Source organism: Rhinolophus sinicus, linkage group LG10 (genome assembly GCF_036562045.2).
Source record: "Rhinolophus sinicus isolate RSC01 linkage group LG10, ASM3656204v1, whole genome shotgun sequence".
NCBI lineage: Eukaryota > Metazoa > Chordata > Mammalia > Chiroptera > Rhinolophidae > Rhinolophus > Rhinolophus sinicus.
Window position 1 is genome coordinate 11,403,928 of NC_133759.1, and position 21,916 is coordinate 11,425,843.

At 39.6% G+C, this 21,916-nt stretch overlaps 1 protein-coding gene across 1 annotated transcript in view; it reads left to right on the top strand.

The window, feature by feature from the left end:
* The first annotated feature begins 971 nt into the window (after positions 1-971).
* The window catches only part of ULK4 (unc-51 like kinase 4), a 650,099-nt gene continuing 629,154 nt past the window's right edge, over positions 972-21,916 (top strand). Inside the window, exons 1-8 of the mRNA XM_074312876.1 lie at positions 972-1,337; positions 5,486-5,679; positions 9,925-10,024; positions 11,921-12,060; positions 14,444-14,606; positions 18,905-19,006; positions 19,639-19,722; positions 21,474-21,549. Coding sequence (XP_074168977.1) covers positions 5,542-5,679; positions 9,925-10,024; positions 11,921-12,060; positions 14,444-14,606; positions 18,905-19,006; positions 19,639-19,722; positions 21,474-21,549 — 803 coding nt within the window. The 5' untranslated portion in view covers positions 972-1,337; positions 5,486-5,541. The remainder of the gene's footprint in view (positions 1,338-5,485; positions 5,680-9,924; positions 10,025-11,920; positions 12,061-14,443; positions 14,607-18,904; positions 19,007-19,638; positions 19,723-21,473; positions 21,550-21,916) is intronic.

The following is a 21,916-nucleotide window of genomic DNA, read 5'->3' on the forward strand; positions in this document are numbered from 1 at the left end:
AGGAACCTAGGCTAAGAAGCACTGGGAGTTGATAATTGTTTCTGACATTAATGCTTAGGCTATTTATACAAACTTGGACTAAACTAGTTATTTCATTTTATGTCTTCCTTAATTAGGGAGTGATCTACGAGGAAACTTTTTTCCATGTCGAAGCCGTTAAATATAGGCATACCTTGGATGTATTATAGGTTGAGTTCTAGACCATCACAATAAGGCAAGTATCACAATAAAGTGAGTCTTAATTGAGACCAGAGGCACAGCTGTTCCACATACAGGTTTGTAAAGCGTGGTCCCTGATCAGCAACATCCTTATGTTAGTAGATCAGATGAGAGAAATGGAAAAACTTGGGCCTCATACAGATCTACAGAATCAGAAGATTTGTAGGTAAAGCCCAGAAACGTTTTGACAAGCACTCTAGGTAATTCTGATGCTGAAGTTTGAGTATCACTGCTCTAATCTGAACGGAAGGAAGACGGGAGGTGGTGCTAACGTGTCTGGTGGTTGGAATTTGAGGGCTTGAAGCTTTGAAAGTCATAAGCCATCAATCAAGATCAGGGGATCTAGTCTGTTTTCTCAGGTACGAGGAGGAAGATAATCTGGCCTGAGCCCTTAGTGATCCAGACTATGTTGCCAGGGCCACCTGAGCTCCGGAGGGCATCAGAAAGAAAAAGGATGGAAGGCCACGAAAGGTAGTATGAAATGACGAGGACCCAGGACTCCAGAGTCCACAGCTACGCAACTACTGCTCAGGTAGGTTCCGTCTATTCACTGAAAACCCCAACCCAGCCCGGCAAGGGTGGCCTAACGGTCCATCACAGCCTCCTACTTCCGGGCCCCAGCCAATAGGAACCCAAACTGCTCAGCCAGTCAGCGCCCTGCGCTGCTTCCGGCGTTCGGCGTGCTGCCCTGGAGACGGGCTGGGCGAATCCAAATCCCGAGGGGAGCTGAACTCGCAAGGCCCGTCGCTGACGCTATGAGTCCTGCCTTCCCGCAGCAGCTCCTGCCCCGGTCTACGGTCCTTAGACTTGTCCTAAGTCGGGCGCGAGGCCGTTTGAATTGTGGGCGGTGCCCTAGCAACCTCACTTCCAGGCCCCAACCAATAGGAACGGAAACTGTCTAGCCAGTCAGCGCCCTGCGCTGCTTCCGGCGTTCTACGTGCTGCCCTGGAGACGGGCTGGGCGAATCCAAACCCCGAGGGGCGCGGGACCCGAACGGCCTTACGCTGCTTCTACGCGTCCTGTCTTGCTTCACTTCTTTGTCCCCGGCCTTTGGTCACTGGACCCGTCCTGGGGGTGCGGTCCAGTGGACCCGCTGCTTCTCCCCACTCAGCCAACAGGTGAGTGGCAGAGGCAGGTGGGTTCACGTCTCATAGCTGGCGCTATAGATACTGCGGGCCCGGAGGGGCGCTGACCACTCACTCACTCTTTTTCCCTCTCCTGCCCTCCTTCAATCGGTGGATTCTGTGCCCCACGACCCCTCTCCGCCTCCCTGACGGCTCTGCTTTGTGGTCTTGTTAAACTAAAAACCCTACACAACTTTCTCGGGGCTTTAGTTCAGGGCACAAGGGACACCTCTTCGAGGACCTGGGTGCAGGGGGGATTCGAGGCGCTCGGGCTCCAGGGTTCGGGAGATGCGCTTTGTGGATGCCCAAGGTCGGAGTTGTAGCTCCTAACACCTCGGCGGCGCTCCTCGGGTTCTAAGGCTGGCTTCGCTGACTGATGTCGCTGGAGGAGGGAGGAGGTGACAGCCCGCAGTGCGCTGTCCAGGAGCTGCTTGGCCGGGGGTGTTACGTAGCGACTCAGCCTGCACTGTCCAGGTCAGACCACACGCAAAGCCTGCTGTTATTCGGGTTGTAAAGTGCTGCCAGGAGGGGCCCCTGTGGAGTGTTTAGCACAGTGCCCTGGCTCCTTGGATGTCGTTGTGAAAGGGTGACCGGGCCTGCGGTTCGCAAAGTGGGGCGTGCATCCTGGGGGCGAGTTAACGCAGATTGTTGGGGGCCACTCCCAGCGTTTCTGATTCCTTAGGTTTGGGCTGGGGGCTGAGAATTTGCAGTTGTATCAAATTCCCAGGTGTTGCTGATCCTGCTCGCGAAGCAGTGAATGATAGGCAAGTGGGGATGATTCAGGGGAAAGTTCCTGCTTTTACTTGCGTGCCCCCATCCACGGGTCTGTTTCAGAGCTTGTTGAATGTTAGCACCTGCCCCCTGACTCTTAACTGCCTCATTTGCTTGTAGGAATATGTGCGATTTGCTCTGCCTTTTGGCGTCTCCGATGATATATACAGGTGAACTCGTAGATTGAGAGATTTGAAAGACGCACCACGCTTTTAGAAAATGTAGAAGACTGAACTGTGTCTGGGGATACACACACTTGGGTGAGAAAACTATGACAAAACCCAAGGAAGTAATAAGTATGAAAGTCAGAAAAGCGATTACTTTTAGGGAGCAGGAGGAGTTGTGGTTGCGACAGGCTCATGGAGGGGTTTCTGAGGTGGCTGGCAAAGTGCTATCCCTGACCTGGGTGGTGATTCCAATGTGTCGTGCGGGAGACCCTGCTCGCTGCGCCATTTGTCGTGCGGGGCGGCCTGCGGGGTCTCTGCTCCTGCTCCCCACACAAGAACGCAGGATATGGCTAGGCCAAAAAGGAACACCCACGGAGCCATAGGTAGGGGAGTCATACCACTATATTCTCGCTGGCGGCATCCGCCTTTCTGCAATCCGCTCTTGCTAGCTCAGCCACCATCTTCTTGCTAGCCCCTATTTGCTGCTAGCCTAGCCACAGCAGTTATATTAGTGGCCAATGGCTCACTGGTTACAGCTGACGGCCAACCAGCCACAGCTGATGGCCATCCAATCACAGTTGATGGCCATTTACTACCTGAGACAGCACCTTTCTATGTGAGGCCGAGAGCCTGGAAACTACTTTCTGGGGCTCTGCCCCCACACAATGTGTCCCTCTTATGATAATTCATTAAACTATACATTTATTTTTGTGGGGTTTTCTGTATTTGTATTTTATTTTACAATTTACAAGTTTATTGTACAAAGTTTTAAAAATTCATATAGGGAAGTCTAAGGTGAGGCATGTCTGTGGATTGAGTCAGAAAGAATCTTAATTAAAGTCATGAAATTTCAAATTTGAAAGATAACTTAGAAGATCACCTTGTTTTCTAGGCATAGTTATTCATTTTACATAAAAACTTAATTTCAGCATCTTATCCTGATATATCCTTATGTAGTCAATTTGTGAACATTTAACTAAGGTCTCTGTGGGGACAGAGTCCCAGGGAGTGAACCCCCCATCCATGGCTCCGTGGGTGTTCCTTTTTGGCCCCGCCATATCCTGAGTTCTTATGCCGGCAGCGGGAGCTGAGACCCTGCTTGACAGTCTCTTTTTTTTTCTGGTTTAATAGCTTCTCTATTTTAACATTATTGATTTAATCTTATTTTGGTTATATTACATATTGTGTATTGTTGACCTCTTGCCACATACTTATTCCTGTTTAGGCTGTATTTTGGTGGGTCAGGAGGAGTCAGGATTGATTTCTTTTTAATGAATGGGTTTTAGGGAACAGAGAAATGTAAAAGGAACTTAGTTAAAACTGTTCAGTAAAAGAAATAGATACTGTGTCCTTTTTTGGTTTCCATTGGTTTAAATTCAGTATTCTCCTATATCTTTTCTAGTTAGAATTAAAAAAAATTTCACTGTCAGTAGTCCAATTTCTTCTAATTTGATCTTGATACATACCGGGATTATAATCCAAATAACTAACTGTAATTACTTTATAACACAAATAACTAAATGTAATTACTAGCGTGTACATTTTTATAGTAAAATTTCCCCCCATTTTACAGTAAGTTTTAATTTTATTGGAAGATGGAATCATAGAATTCATTATTTCTAGATTCTTAGATTACTGATTCCCTATAATGCGATGAGTCAGTAAACCACTGCCTACTGGCCAGATCTGGCTCTCTGCCTGTTTTTGTACGGCATACAACTGCAGATGAATAAAATCTAATGTACATCATAATGATTAGAGTCAACAAGAATGTATTATGTACTTCAAAGTCACTACGAAACTAGATCTTAAATGTTCTCACCATAAAAAAGGAATGATAATTATGTGATGTGAGATTAATATTAACTAATGCTATGGTGGTAATCGTATTATAATATATAAATGTATCAAATCGACACTTTGAACATACACCATATTACATATCAATTACATCTCAATAAAACATTGAGATAAAACTCACATACTATAAAATTGACCCTTTTAAAATGTACAATTGAGTGATTTTTAGTGTATTCACAAAGTTGTACAACTGTCAGCATTATTTAATTCCAGTCCAATTTCTTCTGCCCCCCACTAACTTATTGCTCTTTTACATTCTCTGTTTCCAAGCGATTTTGTTATGGGCTCTGACTTAAACACAAGGTGTTTTTAAGGAGGATTACCTTACTGCCTGGATAATTTCTGGGACATTTTCTATAGTCTGTCATGTATAGTCCTCTCAAAGAGATGCCAATTTAAAAGATATTTTTAGTTGAATAAATACTTTGATTATATTGTTGTGAATATGTTAAGATACTGAATTTACTATTTTACTTCAATTCTAAAAAAAAATCTTGTCTGATAAAAGAGTACATCAAATCCTTATTCACTTATGCAAATTAGAGGATTTTGTTGGCCAAGAAAATGAACTCTTTTAATTGCTTATATCATAGATGATGAAGTGGTGGGTTAAAAAACAAAAACCTAATTTAAAACAGGAGTTAGCAAACTTTTCCTGTAAAGGGCCAGATAGTAAATATTTTATAGTGCGTGAGCAGGCCGTAGGGTCTCTGATCACAACTACCCAACTCTGCCATTGTAGCCTGAAAGCAGCCTTAAACAATATATAAATGAATTAAATGTGGCTATGTTCCAATTAAGCTTTATTTACAAAAACAGACAACAGGCTGAATTTGGCCTAGAACCCTGTAGTTTGCTGGTTTCTGACTTTGAATAATTGTGACTCATACAATCTCTGCGGATTAGATGGAAATACTGTCATTCAATATTTGTTTATAAAGTATTGTCACATGCATTGTCTCATTTGCTTCTCATAATTTGAAGTTTAGTGGGGAATATATTGCCCCATTCATTATACAGATGTTGACACAATGTGCTTTCTATTGTAAGAGAGAAAGGTATCAAGATACATTGGCTGAAATTGCATTCATTTCCCGATTTCGTTCCATTTGTTGGAAACAGCTGTCATTTTCGTTATTTTTGTTACTATCTTCTTAATAGGAAGTTGAATATTGGTTTGTAAATTGTTTCTTTTATTTATTTTTCCCTTAGTTTTTTTTCATCCTGTAAAAAGAAAGACACTGGTGTCCAATACTTGGTGAATGTTCTGAATTTATAGAATTATTAGATTTATTTAAATATTAAATACTGCATTTGTGTGTGTCCTTTTTGTTTACATTTTAGGAGCTGGAGATGCTGTTAGGCTGTCACTTTATCCAGTGTGAGAAGTTAGCCTGGAGATGGAAAACTTTATTCTGTATGAGGAGATTGGCAGAGGAAGCAAGACCGTTGTCTACAAAGGGAGACGGAAAGGAACAATCAATTTTGTAGCTATTCTGTGCACTGATAAGTGTAAAAGGCCTGAAATAACCAACTGGGTAAGTCAAGTGTGTTTCTCTCCTTCGACGAAAGACAGAGTTATGATCAGGTTGAATAAGTTGCTTGTAAACAGAAGCCAGTGACCTCACACCGTCGGTCTGGAATGAGCAACCTTCTGTCTGGTTAGTGACACCAGTCCTGAAGAAAGACTAGTGAACCTACCCAAGTCATTGACAACGTAGGGTTTTGTTTTTTTGGTAATCGTCAAGGGAGATATAGTCTATGTTAGATCACTTACTTTTGAATTTAGTATATGACTATGAAGCGTTCCAAAGGAAGAACTTTTGGTGAGAGTGACTTGGATTTGAAGTAGCTGTCAGTTCAGGCTCCTTGGACCAAACCTAACGTTCCCCTCACCTCAACTTTTTAAAGAAATTATTGTAAAATACACATAACACAAAATGTACCATCTTAACCATTGTTGAGTGTACAGGTCGGTGATATTAAATACATTGCTGTGCAAATATCACCATCTCCAGAAATCTGTTTTTAAAGAGTTAATTTTTTTAGAGAAGTTTTAGATTCACGGTAAAATTAAGAGGAAGGTGTAGAGTTTTCCCGTAGACCCCTTGCTCCCACACAGCCCTGCCTCCCCATTATCAGTAGCCCTACAATAGTGGTGCGTTTGTTACAATGGATGAATCCACACTGACACGTCATTATCCCCCAAAGTCCATAGTTTACATGAGGGTTCACTCTTGTCCATTCTGTGGGTTTGGACAAATGTATAACGACATGTACCCATTATTGGATCAGACAGAAGAGTTTCACTGCCCTACAAATCTGCTGTGCTCTACTCGGCCACGCTTTCCTGTTCCTCCCAGCATCTGGCACCCTCTGATCTTTTCACTGTCTCCACAGTGTTGCCTTTTCCAGAATGTCATACAGTTGGAATCGTACAGAATGCAGCGTTTTCAGACTGGCCTCTTTCCCTACGCAATATGCATTTAAGGCTCCTCTGTGTCTCTTTCTGGTTTGTAGCTCATTTCTTTTTATCACTGAATATTTCTTAGCTTATTTGTTCACCTATTGAAGGGCATCTCGATTGTTTTCAGGTTTGGATAAAGCTGTTATAAACATCTATGTGCAGGTTGTGTGGATATAAGTTTTCAACCCCATTGGGTAAATACTGAAATTTATAAGTCTGACTGCTGAATCGGCCAGAACTCTTTTCATCTGGCAAAACTGAAACACTCACTATACACATTAAACAATAATTCCCCATTTCATCTTCCCTCAGCTCCTGGCAACTGCCATTCTACTTTCTGTCTCTGAAAGGTACATCGTATAAATAGAATCATACAGGATTTGTCTTTTTGTGATTGACTTATTTCACTTCACATAATGTCCTCAAGGCTCATCCATATTGTAGCATGTGTCAGAATTTCTTTTTAAGGCTGAATAATATTCCATTATAACACAATTTGCTTATCCGTTCACCTGTCTGTGTGCACGTGAGTTGCCTCCACATTCTGTCTATTGTGAATAATGCTGCTATGAACACGAGTGTGCATGTGTTTCTTTGAGACTCTGCTTTCAATCCTTTCGCTATATACCCAGAAATGGAGTTGCTGGATCCTGAGGTAATTCAGTTTAATTTTTTGAGGAACCAGCATACTGTTTTCCGCAGAGGCTGTATCATTTTACATTTCCACCAACAGTGAATAGGGATCCCATTTCTCCACATACTCACCAACACTTGTTATTTTCCATTTTTGTTTTCTTGAAAATAGCCATTCTAGAAGGAGGGAGGAGGCGTTGGCTTTCGAAGGGAGTGTGGATAGTTGAGGGAAGACAGGGATATGGGATGCAGATGAGTTGGTTGATTTGATGCTGGGAACACGAGGAATGTCTCTCTTGATCAGGTTTTCTCTGAAATGAGAAGGTAAGTCATCAATTAGGAGGTCGGGGAAGGGGAGGCAGTTTCCTAGGAAAGAAATGGGAACAGTCAGTAACGGGGGGCTGTTTGAGATTAGGGATCATACGTTGCAGGAGGGTCAGTCAGCGTGGTTTGTGTCCGCTTCAGCTGCCTGGGTATGTGCAGTGGGTGAGGGGTGGGATTGAACCAGACCCGGAATGCGAGTGAGTGAGCTGGAAAGGGAGCGAGTGGGGGGCACGGAACGGCATGTGTGAAAGAGATTTTGGAGAGAAGAGTTGTTAGTAAGAATCTAGCAATGTTGTCCAGTTGAAATATAATGAGGGCTCCAAATCTAATTTTAAAGTTTACAGTAGCTACATTGAAAAAAAGAAGGGGGTGAAATTCTTTTTGTTAATGTATTTTATTTAATCATATATAGTGTTATTTCAGCATACAGTCAATATAAAAATTATTGAGATATTTCTCATTCTTTTTTTAGCATTAAGTGTTCAGCATCCGGTGTGCATTTTACACTAGCGCCCATCTCGGTTCAGACTAGCCACTTCTCAAGTGCACTGTAGCCCTTTGTGGTTAGTGGCTCCTGTAGCTGACAGCGCAGGTCCCAGATGGGTGGTTGAGGTGGGGTCGGGGCGAGATTGAGGGAGCTGAGGTGGCTCAGCGTCGGAGGAGTAGGTACCTGGCGCATGTGAGTGATGGGGAGCGTTGGGACCGTGCGCTGTGGCCTGACTTCTGTTGCAATTTCCGTGCCCCCTTTATTTTTGCATCCCTTCCCCTGCCTGAACCAGTGGTATCTGTTTAAACATGCTCACCAAATGTCCCCCCCCACCCTCTAATGGCATTATTATTGGGGAAATATTACAAGGTGCTCCTCAGATTCTCTCTTGATCACTCAGATTTTTGGTTTTCTCCTCATCTGTGTTCTAAGTTATGTGGATTCCTTGTTCTTTATTTGTGTTACAGATCTGATGAGCCCATTGGTTCCCTGAGTGTCCCCTATTCCATTTTAAAAATAGGTCTGTGTTTCTACAAGTTAAGGGTCCATTAGTCGGTGTTGAGTGACAGTAAAATTTATATGTGTTTTTTTTTTTCTGTCTTTCTTTTTCTTTTTCTTTTCTTTTCTTTTTTTTTTTTTTAAGATAATCAGAAAACAAGTGCTCTGGTGTGCTTTGGTAGTTGTCAGCAATTCTTGGTTTTGATGGTTTGCTAATAATGCACACGTTTTGTGGTTTTAGTTCCCATACTGAATAGGATTTTGAAGGGATGAAGCAAAAATCCCTGAAGTAACATAGTGTGTGTGTTTTTTTTTTCAATCAGTTTAATCATTCATCAGACGAGCAGACCACGTGGCGCGTTCGGCAAGCCAGTTTGCTCACTGACTCTACATAATGGACAGGCTTTTGCATCTTAATTATTGAGTTTTGAATTCACTTTTGCTTTTGGTGCATTAGTAGTTTTATGATCTAATGGAAATGTATTTTTTAAGATCAACGTATTAATTGTAATGATTCCTCTTTTAATAATCTGGGTGCATTGGTAATAGGATTCACTAAGAGTGTTTTTAAGACGAACATTATAGAATCATTTGAGAGTTCTTTTAAGAATTTTAAAAGTACTGTGTCATCATTATTGAAAATTTGGACAATATAGAAAAATGGATAGAAGAAAAACAACATTTTTCTATTACCTCAAGACAATCACTGTTCTGTTTTGGTTTATTTCTTGTAGTCTTTTTTTCCTGTGAATTAAGAAAAATAATTTGCTAATTATGATATAAAATGTTGTTTCTTGCCTTTTTCACTTAACATTATAGCACTCATTTTTCCATATTGCTGTAAAATAAACATTTTAATGTTGGCTTAATGTTTTGCAAGTTGATATACAACTTATTTAATTATTATTATTGAGCATTTAAATTGTTTTCTTAGTAAAGGTTTTTTTCCTTTATAACTATTTCTTTTATCCTGATTTTAAAAGTAGTGTGAACTTAATATAGAAAATAAAAACAGAGAAATAGAAATAATTAAAATTAACAGCAGTAATTCTGCTCATAACAACAACTATTTTGATGTATACCTTCTGGCCATTTTCCTATGAATATTTCTTTTGCAATGTTATAATTACACAAATACACAAAACCGTGTAGCACAGTTTTTTAAAAATCATTTTTAAGATTGTATGCTAAATTAGCGTTTTTCCATGTGACCAGCCTTCATAACCATCATTTTGATGTGCATGTAGAATTCCACCAAATGAATTCCACTGTTTTCTTATCCATTTCATTATTGAGTATTTCGATTTTTTTTCAATAGATGTGAGGATTTTAAGAACTTGTTTTTTTCAGTGTGAATGCTGTGTGTTTTCATAGGTCCGTCTCACCCATGAAATTAAACACAAGAATATTGTAACTTTTCATGAATGGTATGAAACCAGCAATCATCTCTGGCTAGTAGTGGAACTCTGCACAGGTAAGCAACCTATGTGGTTTTGATAAAACATAGGATGTAGGTTTTTTTATTTTCCTTTCTTCTCTTGAAACTATAAATACTGTTGATACTGGTGACTGTTAACTTGAAAATCTGCTTGATGGCTATAAGGGAAGGGTAAAGAGCAAAGATGTTTTGTAAGAGGAAGACTTACGTAAAATTCAATTTGGGGTTTACTTTACTTTGGTATAAAATATTACTAAACCACCCACATCAAAATTTAGAAATATTTCTTAGTGGTAATTTATCAAAAAAGTTTTTCCGTTCAATAAAAACAAAGTATTTTGGGCCACCCAGCTATTAATTAGATTATAAGTTTATAAAATGATTGTCTTTTTATTTTTATGAGCACGATATTTGCTCTTTATAAAAACTTAAGCAATATGGAAAAGTACAAGGATGAACCAACAAATGCCACCACCTTGGAACAATTAGAGATAACATGTTATAGCTCTTGCTTGGTACAACTTTCTAGGACTATATACAGCGAGAGAGGTGACTAAAAACAGATATTATCTGGGCTTTTGTTTCAGTGTCTTCAGGGGAAAAAATGTAACAAGTACCACAGTGAGTGTACTTCTGTTTGTACATTGAGTACATAAAGGATCATGAAATATTAAGATATGTAATTGCAAAGTGGCAGTTACAAAATAGTCATGGGGATGTAAAGTACAGCATAGGGAATACAGTCAATAATAATATAGTAACTGTGTATAGTGCCAGGTGGGTACTAGATTTATGGAGGGATCACTTTGTAAGTTATGTAAATGTCTAACCACTATGCTGTACACATGAAAGTAATATAAAATAATATTGAATGTCAACTATAATTGAAAAATAAATTTAAAGGTATGTTGTAATTATGTCTAGCTTTATGAGTCTTACCTATTATGCTGGCACTTAGAATTTATACAACTGAATTACAAAAGAGGTTACTTGGAATAATCATTTATACAGTTGAATCATAAAAGGTTATTTGGAATAATACTTTTTCATTTCATTTTTCAAAATCAGTAGGAGGGTGCTGTGCTTTAATTATGTACTTCAATAGATGTACATACTTTTGAGGTGATCAGGGGACTTTCTCTGTATTACTTTTTGCCTCAGGTGTTGTTTTTGACCCCTGACCAGTGTAACAGCATAATTTTATGCCGATGTTTAGAATGGTTCCTCACCCACCAAAACAAACCCCCAAATATCTCCTACCTTTATCACAGTAATCCTGAATGAACTTTCAGATGCCAGCTAAGACTTCACGTTTTCTGAACTTTGTAATCTTGAGTTGTAATCTTGACCCTTTTAAAAAAATTTGTTTCTGGTACTTAGATGGTAGAGACGTGACTGGGACCTTGGAAAGGTATAGGAATAGAATTTCTCTGTATGTCTGCCGTGGCCCATTATTTCAGTAGGGGCTGTGATGTCCTAACCGTTAAGGAAAGGAGCCATCTTTTTTTGCCAATCAACACTTTGCAGAATGTGACTGAACTTTGCACAGGAATAAATGTGACTATACTTTGCATAATGTGATTTAAGTGTACTGTTTTGGTTTGTGTTTGCCACAAATTTTTGCAGCTGTTCATTTCCCGAGGGATCTGGAGTGAGAAATCACAGCATGGTGTCATTCTCCCCTCATCCCACCTGCTGGCTTATTGATGGGTCTTCCAGACCAAGCTGTCTGTGCTCCCTGAGCAGGCCCTAGGGCATGGACACAGATTTCCTACAGGGTGCCTGTCCACTGTGTTTATTCGCATGTGTTTCCCCTGTTAGGCTGTCTAGGTGTACTGATTTGATCATTTTTTAATGCTCAGTATCTGCCAGTCGGAACCTCCCAGAGGCACTGTGTAATGTTGCTGGGTTCAAATTTTAATCCACTTGCAGGTGGTTCCTTAGAAACAGTTATAGCCCAAGATAAAAACCTCCCAGAAGATGTTGTGAGAGAATTTGGAATTGACCTGATTACTGGATTACATCACCTTCATCAGCTTGGCATTCTTTTTTGTGACATTTCTCCTGGGAAGGTAATTCATGAAGTTTTGATTTCCTAACCCCTTGTGTCTTAATTTATAGTGCTTTCTCCAAGGTCTTTTTATTTTTATATATATTTTTAGATATAAAACATCTTGAAATTTTAAGTTAACATTTTTTTAAATTATAGGAACCATATAATACTATATTTTAGGTACCTAAATAGCTACTTATTGAAGTACGTACAGAATACAAAGTCTCCCCTCTTTCCAGAGCTCTGAGTATTTACTATTTCTGCCGAGGTCATGATGAGGTCAATACATCTATAAAATAAGACTCTTGGCTCTCAGGGTATGAAATTCCGAGCCATTATTTTAGTTTGATAATGGCGTTCTTGGCTATGTAGGTATGATTCCTGATATTATGGAATTCCTGATATTATTTCTTTTTTTTTGGATAAAATGAATTATCCATGACTAAATATGCTTCCTGTGTAGCGTCATGGAACCTGCTTGGTTTCTGGGTCACAGTTGGTGCTGACATTGAGAAGCCGTGTGCCCTGGACAAGTCACCCTTTCTCTCTCTGCCTTAATTTTCTCATCTCTGATATGGAGATAGATATTTTGGGGTGATTGTAAGCCTTCCATATTATATTTAGGTGAAATTTCTGGGACACTTTCTGGTACATAGTGTGCTGTCCTCAGTGGCATCTGTTATTATCTTTATAAGTATACATTCTCAGGGATTGTACATATTACTGGTCTGAGTTGCTACTTTTTCTTTGTGAATGTGCAGACAGTGGAATGAAAAGTTGGATATTTCCTTGTTAAACATTATTGTAACCCATCTGTATGAGAACATAATTAAACCTAAAAAAAAAAAAAAAAAAAACTCTGTGTAATGAACAGAAGTTCTTATTTGTGATAGTCATAAACTTGCCTCCAGTCTACAACCAATTAACTGTGGTTAACAGGCCTGAAAGCAGCTATGGACAATATGTAAATACATGGGCATGGCTTTGTTTCAGTAAATCTTTATGGACACAAATTTGAATTTCATATAATTTTCACATGTCAATAAATATTATCTTATTTTGTTTTTTTTTCAAACATTTAGAAATGTGAAAACCACTGTTAGCTTATGCCTATACCAAAATAGGTAATGGCTGGGATTTGGCCCAGAGGCTGAAGCGTGCCAACCCCTGTGTGGGAGTTATTTAATGAGGTCCAGTATCAGCTGTTCATAATCTAGGAAACTAAGGCTGATTTGCAATGTAACCTTTATTCTAGAGCTGGGGTTGGCAGAATTTGGGCAAGATGCCCGTTTCTGGAAATGAAGTTTTACTGGAACATAAGCACACCCTTTTGTTTATATATTGTTGGTGGCAGCCGAGTTGAGCAGTTGGGACAAAGACCTTATGGCTTCCAAAGTCGAAAATATTTACTTACAAAAAAACAATTGCTGACCCTTCCCACTGGTTCTCAAAGTGTGCTCCCTGGACCAGTCGCATTGGAAAGGCAGGTTCTTGGACCCACCCCAGACCTGTTGAATCACAAGCTCTAGGGGTAGGAACTTGTAGTTTTTCTTAAGTCTTCCAGGGGATTCTGGTGCTCAAAAATGTTGAAAAGGCCCTGTAGTCTTGTAGTAGACATCCTTAGTGCTTGCAACTAGACAGTAAAGGCAAACTTTGAATTGCTTTTAAAAACAAAAGCCACCTGACTCATCGCAACTTCCCAGCAGTATTTTTAATGACTCTGGAGGAAACAATAAAATAGATTACTGATTCCTGGCATGGTGTTAGCAATCAACAGATGACTTCTGATCACAGATTATATTAGCAGACTTGAGTACTTATCACATGCCTGTCACAATTAAAATTACTTTGCACATATAACCTCAATTAAGCTTCACAACAATGTGAAGAGTTAAGTATAATTTTCCCCATTTTATAGGTGAAGTGACAGACTAAGAAAGGTTAGGTGAATTCTCCAGGTCAGGCTTCCTGCAGGTGGTGGACCTAGGGCTCAAATTCAGATCTTTAACTTAAAAACCCTACTTTTAACCATATATTATATAAACAACACCTTTGGCAGGTGGGTTTTCAAATCCTTCTTCAGCTATCACTGAGGATTGGTGAGTATAGATTGTCCCATATATATTGTTCTTTCTCCAAAGCCTGGGTTTCCCTCTGTGGTTATATGATGTGTTCATTCTGCATATCCGAGATTGGATAATTTGATATTTGACTCTATTATTATTAAAATGTTGGGCTTATTTTTCTTTAACTTTTCAAAAAAGTAGTAAGCATTTAATTTTCTGCGTTGTGATGAAGCAAGAAAGCCAGTGGTCAGAGTTCGTTAGTGAGGTTATAAGAGGTATTGATGGAGGGGCAAATTGAAGTGTTTTCTGAACACGTTTATTTTTAAATCTTTATAGATACTCTTGGAAGGGCCTGGCACATTGAAGTTTAATAATTTTTGCCTGGCAAAAGTGGAAGGTGAAAATTTGGAAGAGTTCTTTGCTTTGGTGGTAGCAGAAGAAGGAGGAGGTGATAGTGGGGAAAATGTACTGAAGAAAAACATGAAAAGTAGAGTCAAAGGTACGTGGAAAGTTTAACGATCGTAACTGGAGACGTGGGACACCCAAGTCACCTGTTTAGGGAATAATATTGACTTTTCATTTTGCCAGTCAAATAATGTGTTGAAAATAATAATGGAGAACTCTGGCTATAGGGATGGCTTTGTCCATGGCCTAAAGTTTTCCGTGTGGGTCCGATACTGTATAAGGCATGGGGAACCTCTAACAAAGAAATACCTTACCCTTAGCTTTATATGTCCCTGACCACCCATTAGAACATAAGGAGTGGGGTTTGTCTTGCTTCCTGCTGTACTGTCAGCACTTAGAACAGTGCCTGGCACACACCAGTCACTTACTAGATACTGTTCAGCATTGTTGAGTATTTGATATTCTTCTATTAAGGAAGAATTTAGGAGTGCATTCTTGGGAGGTTGGTATGACAGTGTGAGAGGGCCGGGGTGTTAGAATTGCTGTGCTTGAGGGGAGATGGTGAAGTGATATTTCTTATCCCAGAATTTTTGAGAGGAGGGGGAAAGATCTTTCGTCCTCAAGTTTCCTGTGCAGGTACTTGAGACTAGACCAAAGCTCTTGTCTACTCACTGTTCAGGGAAGGGCGCTGTGAGACAGGGTGGCATCCTGAGGCTTGGTCATCATGTCGTCTAGGACGAGCGGTATGAAGGACAGGGGTGGGGAGCAACAGTTAACCACAGGCCCCATGAGTATGACCAAAGGAAATGTCACTATCAGGGCCAGTCCTGCATGCGATAAAGCTTCATGCCCAAGATGAAGGCTTTTAATGTCCCCAAATATCATTTCATAGGATGACTGATATTCTGTGAAAATGAATATTGTGAGCTATGTTAGTAGAATATTAAGTTCTGAATTATCATTTATGGTTTTAGAAAACCAGGAAGGTGGTGTGTTTCAGGAATGCATCTTTGAAGTATTCCCCTTTAGTAAGGGGAAGAGGGCCGTGTTATGGAGGAATAGGCCAGACTCTCTAGCAGTGCGTTCAGTTCCTTCTGAGCTTAATCTAAGAATAGTCCCCATGATGGGGCAGGTTAGCCTCTTTGACCAAGGAGGGAGGACCTCTATTATAACCCTCAGCTCTGACCATCGGGGAATCACCCATGTGATAGGCCACTCACTTTCACATCCCTGTGGCATAAGATAAGAGTAAAAAGTAAAACCACTCCTGTGTCTCTGGAGCCTTTGAGAACTTACGGTCTAAGTGCGGCGATGAACAGGTGCTCAAAATAAATGCCTTGCCTTTTGACATCTGCCAGTGGCTGGGTGTTGTGGTAGGATTGACGACTGGTATCTAGGAGATGCTTTATAGCCATAAAGGATCTGTTAACCTTGGTGTCAGCCTGAGATACTGATGAACCAAAAAGAGAAAAACTGGGTGGGCTGAATGAAGGTAATATTGCAGAGTTTTTCCTAAGGACACCTGAGTTCTAGTCCTGCCTTTGCTTATGTGTAGCCTCGAGAGTAATGTCACGTAGCTCTAGGACTCTTAATTTCCTCTTGGGTAAAGTTAGGGAGTTGGACTGGATCATGAGGCCCAGCCTCCAGGGACAGGAAAGTTATGTAAACAAATGAAGTGCCTGTGGGAGTGGTGGAGGTTATGTGAAACTGGGCTCGGTTCTGGCCCTCAGTTCAGTCTTGTTCATTGACTGAGAGAAGCTGGACATCTGGGCTGATTTATGAAATGAATTTCAAGTTTAGAATCCCCTGGCTTGCAGCTTAGAGTTCAAGTTTCCAGATCTGGTCCCCAATTGCCTCTCTGGTCTTGTGGTGGCCATGAGAAGGTACCTTGCTGTTCTTCAACTACATGGAACATAATTAACCAAGGACCGCAGCTCCTTGAGAAAATTGCTGCTTTTGCTCTGAGGACGTATGAGTATGTCCCACGGGCTGCACCCAGCTGACAACCGAGCATGGCATGAATACTAAGGCCCATTCCTGGGAGACGCTGATGACCGACGTTGGTTTGGGAATTCTCAATGACCTTTCTTTTTTTCTTTTTTCTTTTTTTTGTGCGTGTGTCCTTTGACAGATGATGGGATAAAGAAGTTGTGGTATATATACACAATGGAATACTATTCTGCCATAAAAAAGATGAAATAGTGCCATTTGCGACAACATGGGTGCATCTTGAGATTGTTATGCTAAGCGAAATAAGTCAGACAGAAAAAGTCGAGAGCCCTTTCTTATGCCGCATAGAAATCTAGGATATACCCACTCCACCTTCCTTCCCTCTCTCTTCCCTCAGGGTCCAGTGTGCACTGTGGTTTGACCAGCTCACCTCCTTTTCTCACACATGTTTCCTGTCATAAAATCCTTGCATGGTTAATCCTGTCTTGGTGTCTGCTTTTCAGAGGATCCAGACTAACATGGTTCTCCTACCATCCCCGGCTCCTGTGTTATGCAGCCATGTTTACAGTTTCGTGAGCGTGTCCAGCTCGCCCGCGTTCTTTCTGTTCTCTTTTCTTGGAGTGTGCTTCCCCTTCTCTTGTTTCCCGGGATTAGCTGTCTGGAGGGAACCATTTTTGTCCCTTGGGTTGGCAGGCTTTTATTGGACTGAGTGCCTAAGTGTTGGTTCTTCTATTACTGTTACAGTATTCTGTGCAAAGCTCTGTCATTGAATTTGCCGTGCAATCATTACTTTTCTGTGATTGTCTTCCCATTTGCTTGTGAAGGTAGGGACTTCATAGTCATTTGCTCATTACTGAATGTATAGTATTTATTAATTTAACACTTATTTATTCAACAGAAATTTTGGCACGTTCTGTGTTTTGCCAAAAATATGACCTAGCTGGACAATCAGCTCTAATGCGTCTTTTGGAGCAAAAATTAATATAAGACCCGGTCTTATTTTACTATAATAGAAGACCGGTTCTTATATAATATAAGACCAGGTATAATATAATATAATATAATACTGGGTCTTATATTAATTTTTGCTCCAAAAGATGCGTTAGAGCTGATTGTCCTGCTAGGTCTTATTTTTGGGGAAACACAGTAAGTACTGGGAATATGGATGTGAACAAACAGGCAAAAATCCCTGACCTCACCGAACTTACATTTCTAGTCAGGGAAGACAGACAGACATGAAATTCACATTCAATAAATATCAAGGAAGCACCGGTTAATTGTTGGGCAGGGTGCCTGGGCATCCTGGGGGTCTTTGTTTCCTCAGCATCTAGCCATGTGTAGACAAATAGGCTACTCACAGTGTTAAATGAGTGAGTGTGGGTATGAAATGTGATAGCACAGCAAAAATGTCTCGTAGGAGACGTTACAATTGTGCATCAGGACACACGAGGCTGCTGATCTGGCTGTAATGGGCCCCGTGAGACCGTTTGCTGGAAGGTTTACCTCAGTGGGATTTTATTTTCCAAGTGATTGGTTATTACTTCATGGAAAGAACATTTTCTTTGGGAGATGAGGGGTTTTTAGGTGGAGCGGAAAGAGATGCGCCAGGGAGAGACGAGAACCCTGGGTTTTGGTGGGTGCTCTGTACCTGCCCAGCTGTGTGACCCCAGGGACGTTAGGGTACCTCCCTAAGCTTCGGTTTCTCTCATCAGTAAATAGGGGACTTTCTAGCTCTGGAATTTGGTATTTCTATGCAATCCTAAACTGTGTCTAAAGTACATGTGGGACACATTATACACATGTTCACTAAATATTTCCTGCTGTCCTTCTGCATCCCTGGTCGGATTGTGTCGTCCCCCTGGCCACGGCCAGCCAAGTGTGAGCAGAAGGGGTGTGAATCCCTTTGAAGTGGGGACGTGACGAACCAGTGCGCAGTTTGCTGCATGCGTTCCCTCTGCGTTGGTGATAGGATGCATGTGTTGAGAAGGAGCCCATTCTCAGCCTGGGGCTTTCAGTGACTGAGGATCAGAGCCCTCTACCTGTGGGGGACATTTAGTTTGTGTAACAAATAAACCTTTGTTAAGCCAGTGGGAATATAGGGTTCTTCCTGCTGCATGACTTAACACATCCTGTTCAAGATAGTAGTATATATTATAGGCAAAAATTCTTTTCTTTGGATTATTTAAATTGTTAATTTGAAAAAGAATGTACTGAAATCTAACTCAGGTGGGTTTTCAATGTCTGTCTATATTCTCACATATCCTTACATAAAACGGAACCATAAAATTAGAAAACATTAAAAAATGTAAATACATGTGAAGTTATATTCATGTGCATGTTTTTCTCCCATATTTTTTCACTTCGTCAGGTGTCTCCTGGGTAGGTTTGTATGGAGAACTATATAAATGCCTAACAAAGTTTTTTTTGCTGCTTTATTTTTAGGATCGCTTATATATACAGCTCCAGAAATTGTGAGGGGTACCGACTTCTCCATCACCAGTGACCTCTGGTCTTTGGGCTGTCTGCTTTATGAGATGTTTTCAGGTGATTACTTTCTGGTTCAGTTTAAAATCAGAGCTGCATAAACACAGATTAAAACTGCAATTTGCAAACATTTTACCTATAAGATGTGAAAAAGCTGGTTTTTCTAAATTTTTATATGTACTGATTTTGGCTGGATTGCTTGATGTCTAGGCGGAGTTCTTAGGAAGTTTTTGATGTAGAGGCATTTTCATGATAATTCATCTGGAATGTTAAAATTTGCCTGTTAAAACCTGATTATTGGTAGAAGATCTTGTAAAAGGTACTTGTGACTGAATGAGTCCGACGTGTGCAGTGGCCCATGCAGCCCTCTGAACACTGGTCATGGTCCATATGTGAGTTTGTATATTTATGAGGATGACAAATTTTGAACTGCAGAAATATAAAAATACATATATACTGTGTTTCCCCGAAAATAAGACCTAGCCGGACCATCAGCTCTTAATATGTCTTTTGGAGCAAAAATTACTAGACAGTATGCCTAGTATGTACTAGGCATTCAATAATTAGTTATTGCTACATAAATATATGTTTTATAAGTTGTATAATCCTGAGCTATGTGCAGTTGAGATTTATTTAGAATTATTGATGTTAGCAAACTATTGTTTACCTGGCAACTTTTCATGTAATTTCAGGAAAGCCTCCATTCTTCTCAGAGAGCGTTTCAGAATTAATGGAAAAGATTTTTTATGAAGATCCTTTGCCACCTATTCCAAAAGGTAGGATTTTTAAAATTATAAATGTAGTTAATTTACATTTTATACCATCTAAAGGTATACTTTTATCCAAAGTTTATTTTTATTGATTCTTAACCCCCCAATTTATATTTTATAAGTAGTCCCAAATCGATATTTTTAGAAATGTTAGCATTTCTTTTGCCATTTTTTAAAAAAGATACTGAAATGGAAAATGAAGTACTGCTAATAGTTTCCCTCATTTAAAAACAAATTATTTTGTGCTCCTATATCAAAGAAGTCTGGTTTAAAGATTTGAAAACTTCAAACTTTTATTTTTTTGTGTATATACCATTTACTTAATTAGGACTCATGTTCTTTGTGGTTATTTCTAATTAGTGTTTGAATAGGAACAAATCAGGCATTTCTCAGCCCTTATTTTGATGAATCCTCATGCTACCCTGACAAGTTTTAAAGTCTTTTGAACTAGATATATCTGTAGTACTTTAAAAGTGTTGGAACTTTAATCGTATAAATTGTGATTAATATAACAACCTACCATTAACAATTTTAAGGAAAGAAAAGAAAAATAAAAGGCACAAGCATAATAAAATACTTTGCAGTGCACCACACACAAAAAAGTGAATATTATGACACATAAATGAAAACAGAACTTTGCAAAAAATAATGTGAGTTTTTAGAAGAATAACACTTCCAGCGGTAATTAATGGAAGAGCTAGGAATACAGAATATTTTCAGTATTTCAAGAATCGTCTGAGCCGAAAAAAACTAAAACGCTTGATATTTTGAAAATAGTCTGTATTTTTTAAAACAAAAAGCTGCATTTCTCATTTTTTCTTTCATTAACTTTCTTAGTTTTTGCAGAAATCAGTCATTCCTATTTCCTATAATGATGACTTCTGTTTTTCTTTTTTTTTTTAAAAAACCATATTGGTTATTGTTGTCTGCTATAAGTTGAAGATTTTTATGCAGGAAAGAGAAATCTGAGAATGAAGGGGTCAGAGGCCTGGTGAAGATACCGCTGGTGGCCCAAGCTTAGTTCTTTCACAGGGGTCTTCATCAGACTGAGGTCAGAGGCCTAAGCTTATAGTTCTTTCCAGGGGTCTTCATCAGGATGGGGTCAGAGGCCCAAGCCTAGTTCTTTCACAGTGTTCTTCATCAGGATGGGGTCAGAGTGCCCAACGGTGTCATCTGCTTTGATGGCTTTGACTTGGGGTGCTTGGTGATGGCTGGTCCTTGCCTTCACGGCCACTTCTCTTAACCACTACTGATACTTTGGCCATGGTATATATCTGTCTAATTCCAAAAGACAAAACTTGGAGTTTAATGAAATTGGACAGGATCATAATATTGTGACATTTATTATTTTTCTGTTAAAAAAATAGAGGGATTGCAAGTATTTAAATCACAGTGTATTATAAAACAGAGTTAGTCAAGTTGAGACAACCTCAGAAAAGGAGGTGTAATTAATAGCTGAAGACAAGGGCATGAGTTTGTTAGGCTGGCAGCCCTTACTGGTATTATTCAATAAAGTAATTTTAGAGGTCAGTCGAAACTTAGTTTTCGAGATTCATTGTTTTTGTGGTCTAAGGCAAAATGTTTTTTGTTTGTATGCCCCTTCCCCCCTCATTAAATGGAGGCTGTAATTGTTATTAATAGATTCAGAGTTGTCTTAAAAATAATTTATGTGCCTAAAATAGTATGACTTTAAATGTTGATGTAGGGTATGTATTCATGTACTTATTTTTTTTTTCTTTTTGGGAATTTGTATGTAGATTCTTCTTTTCCTAAAGCTTCTTCAGATTTTATTAGTTTGCTTGATGGTTTACTTCAAAAAGATCCTCAGAAAAGGTATGTATGGGTTGTATTTTAAAATATGAATGAAATACTGGAATCTTTTTTTTCTTTCATGCACTTCTAAAATATTACTGTTCTTAATATACAGAGAGTTGTTCAAATTACCTTTTTTAGAAAAGAAACCTACATCTACATTGAGCAGTTTCTCTCTGCAGTTGTTTTTAATCATGAGGAATTTTAAAAGTCATTTTCTCAATGTATTAAATAGTGGCCTAGTAGGTTGAAGTATTTTTCTTGCAAGTCCCAAATCCCAGCAGTTATTTCTTTCCATTGTAGATTTCAGGCTAATACTGTTTTCGACTATTGAACTAGGGATGATACTGTTAAGACAGTTAACGTAATAACCACTAACTGAGTGGTA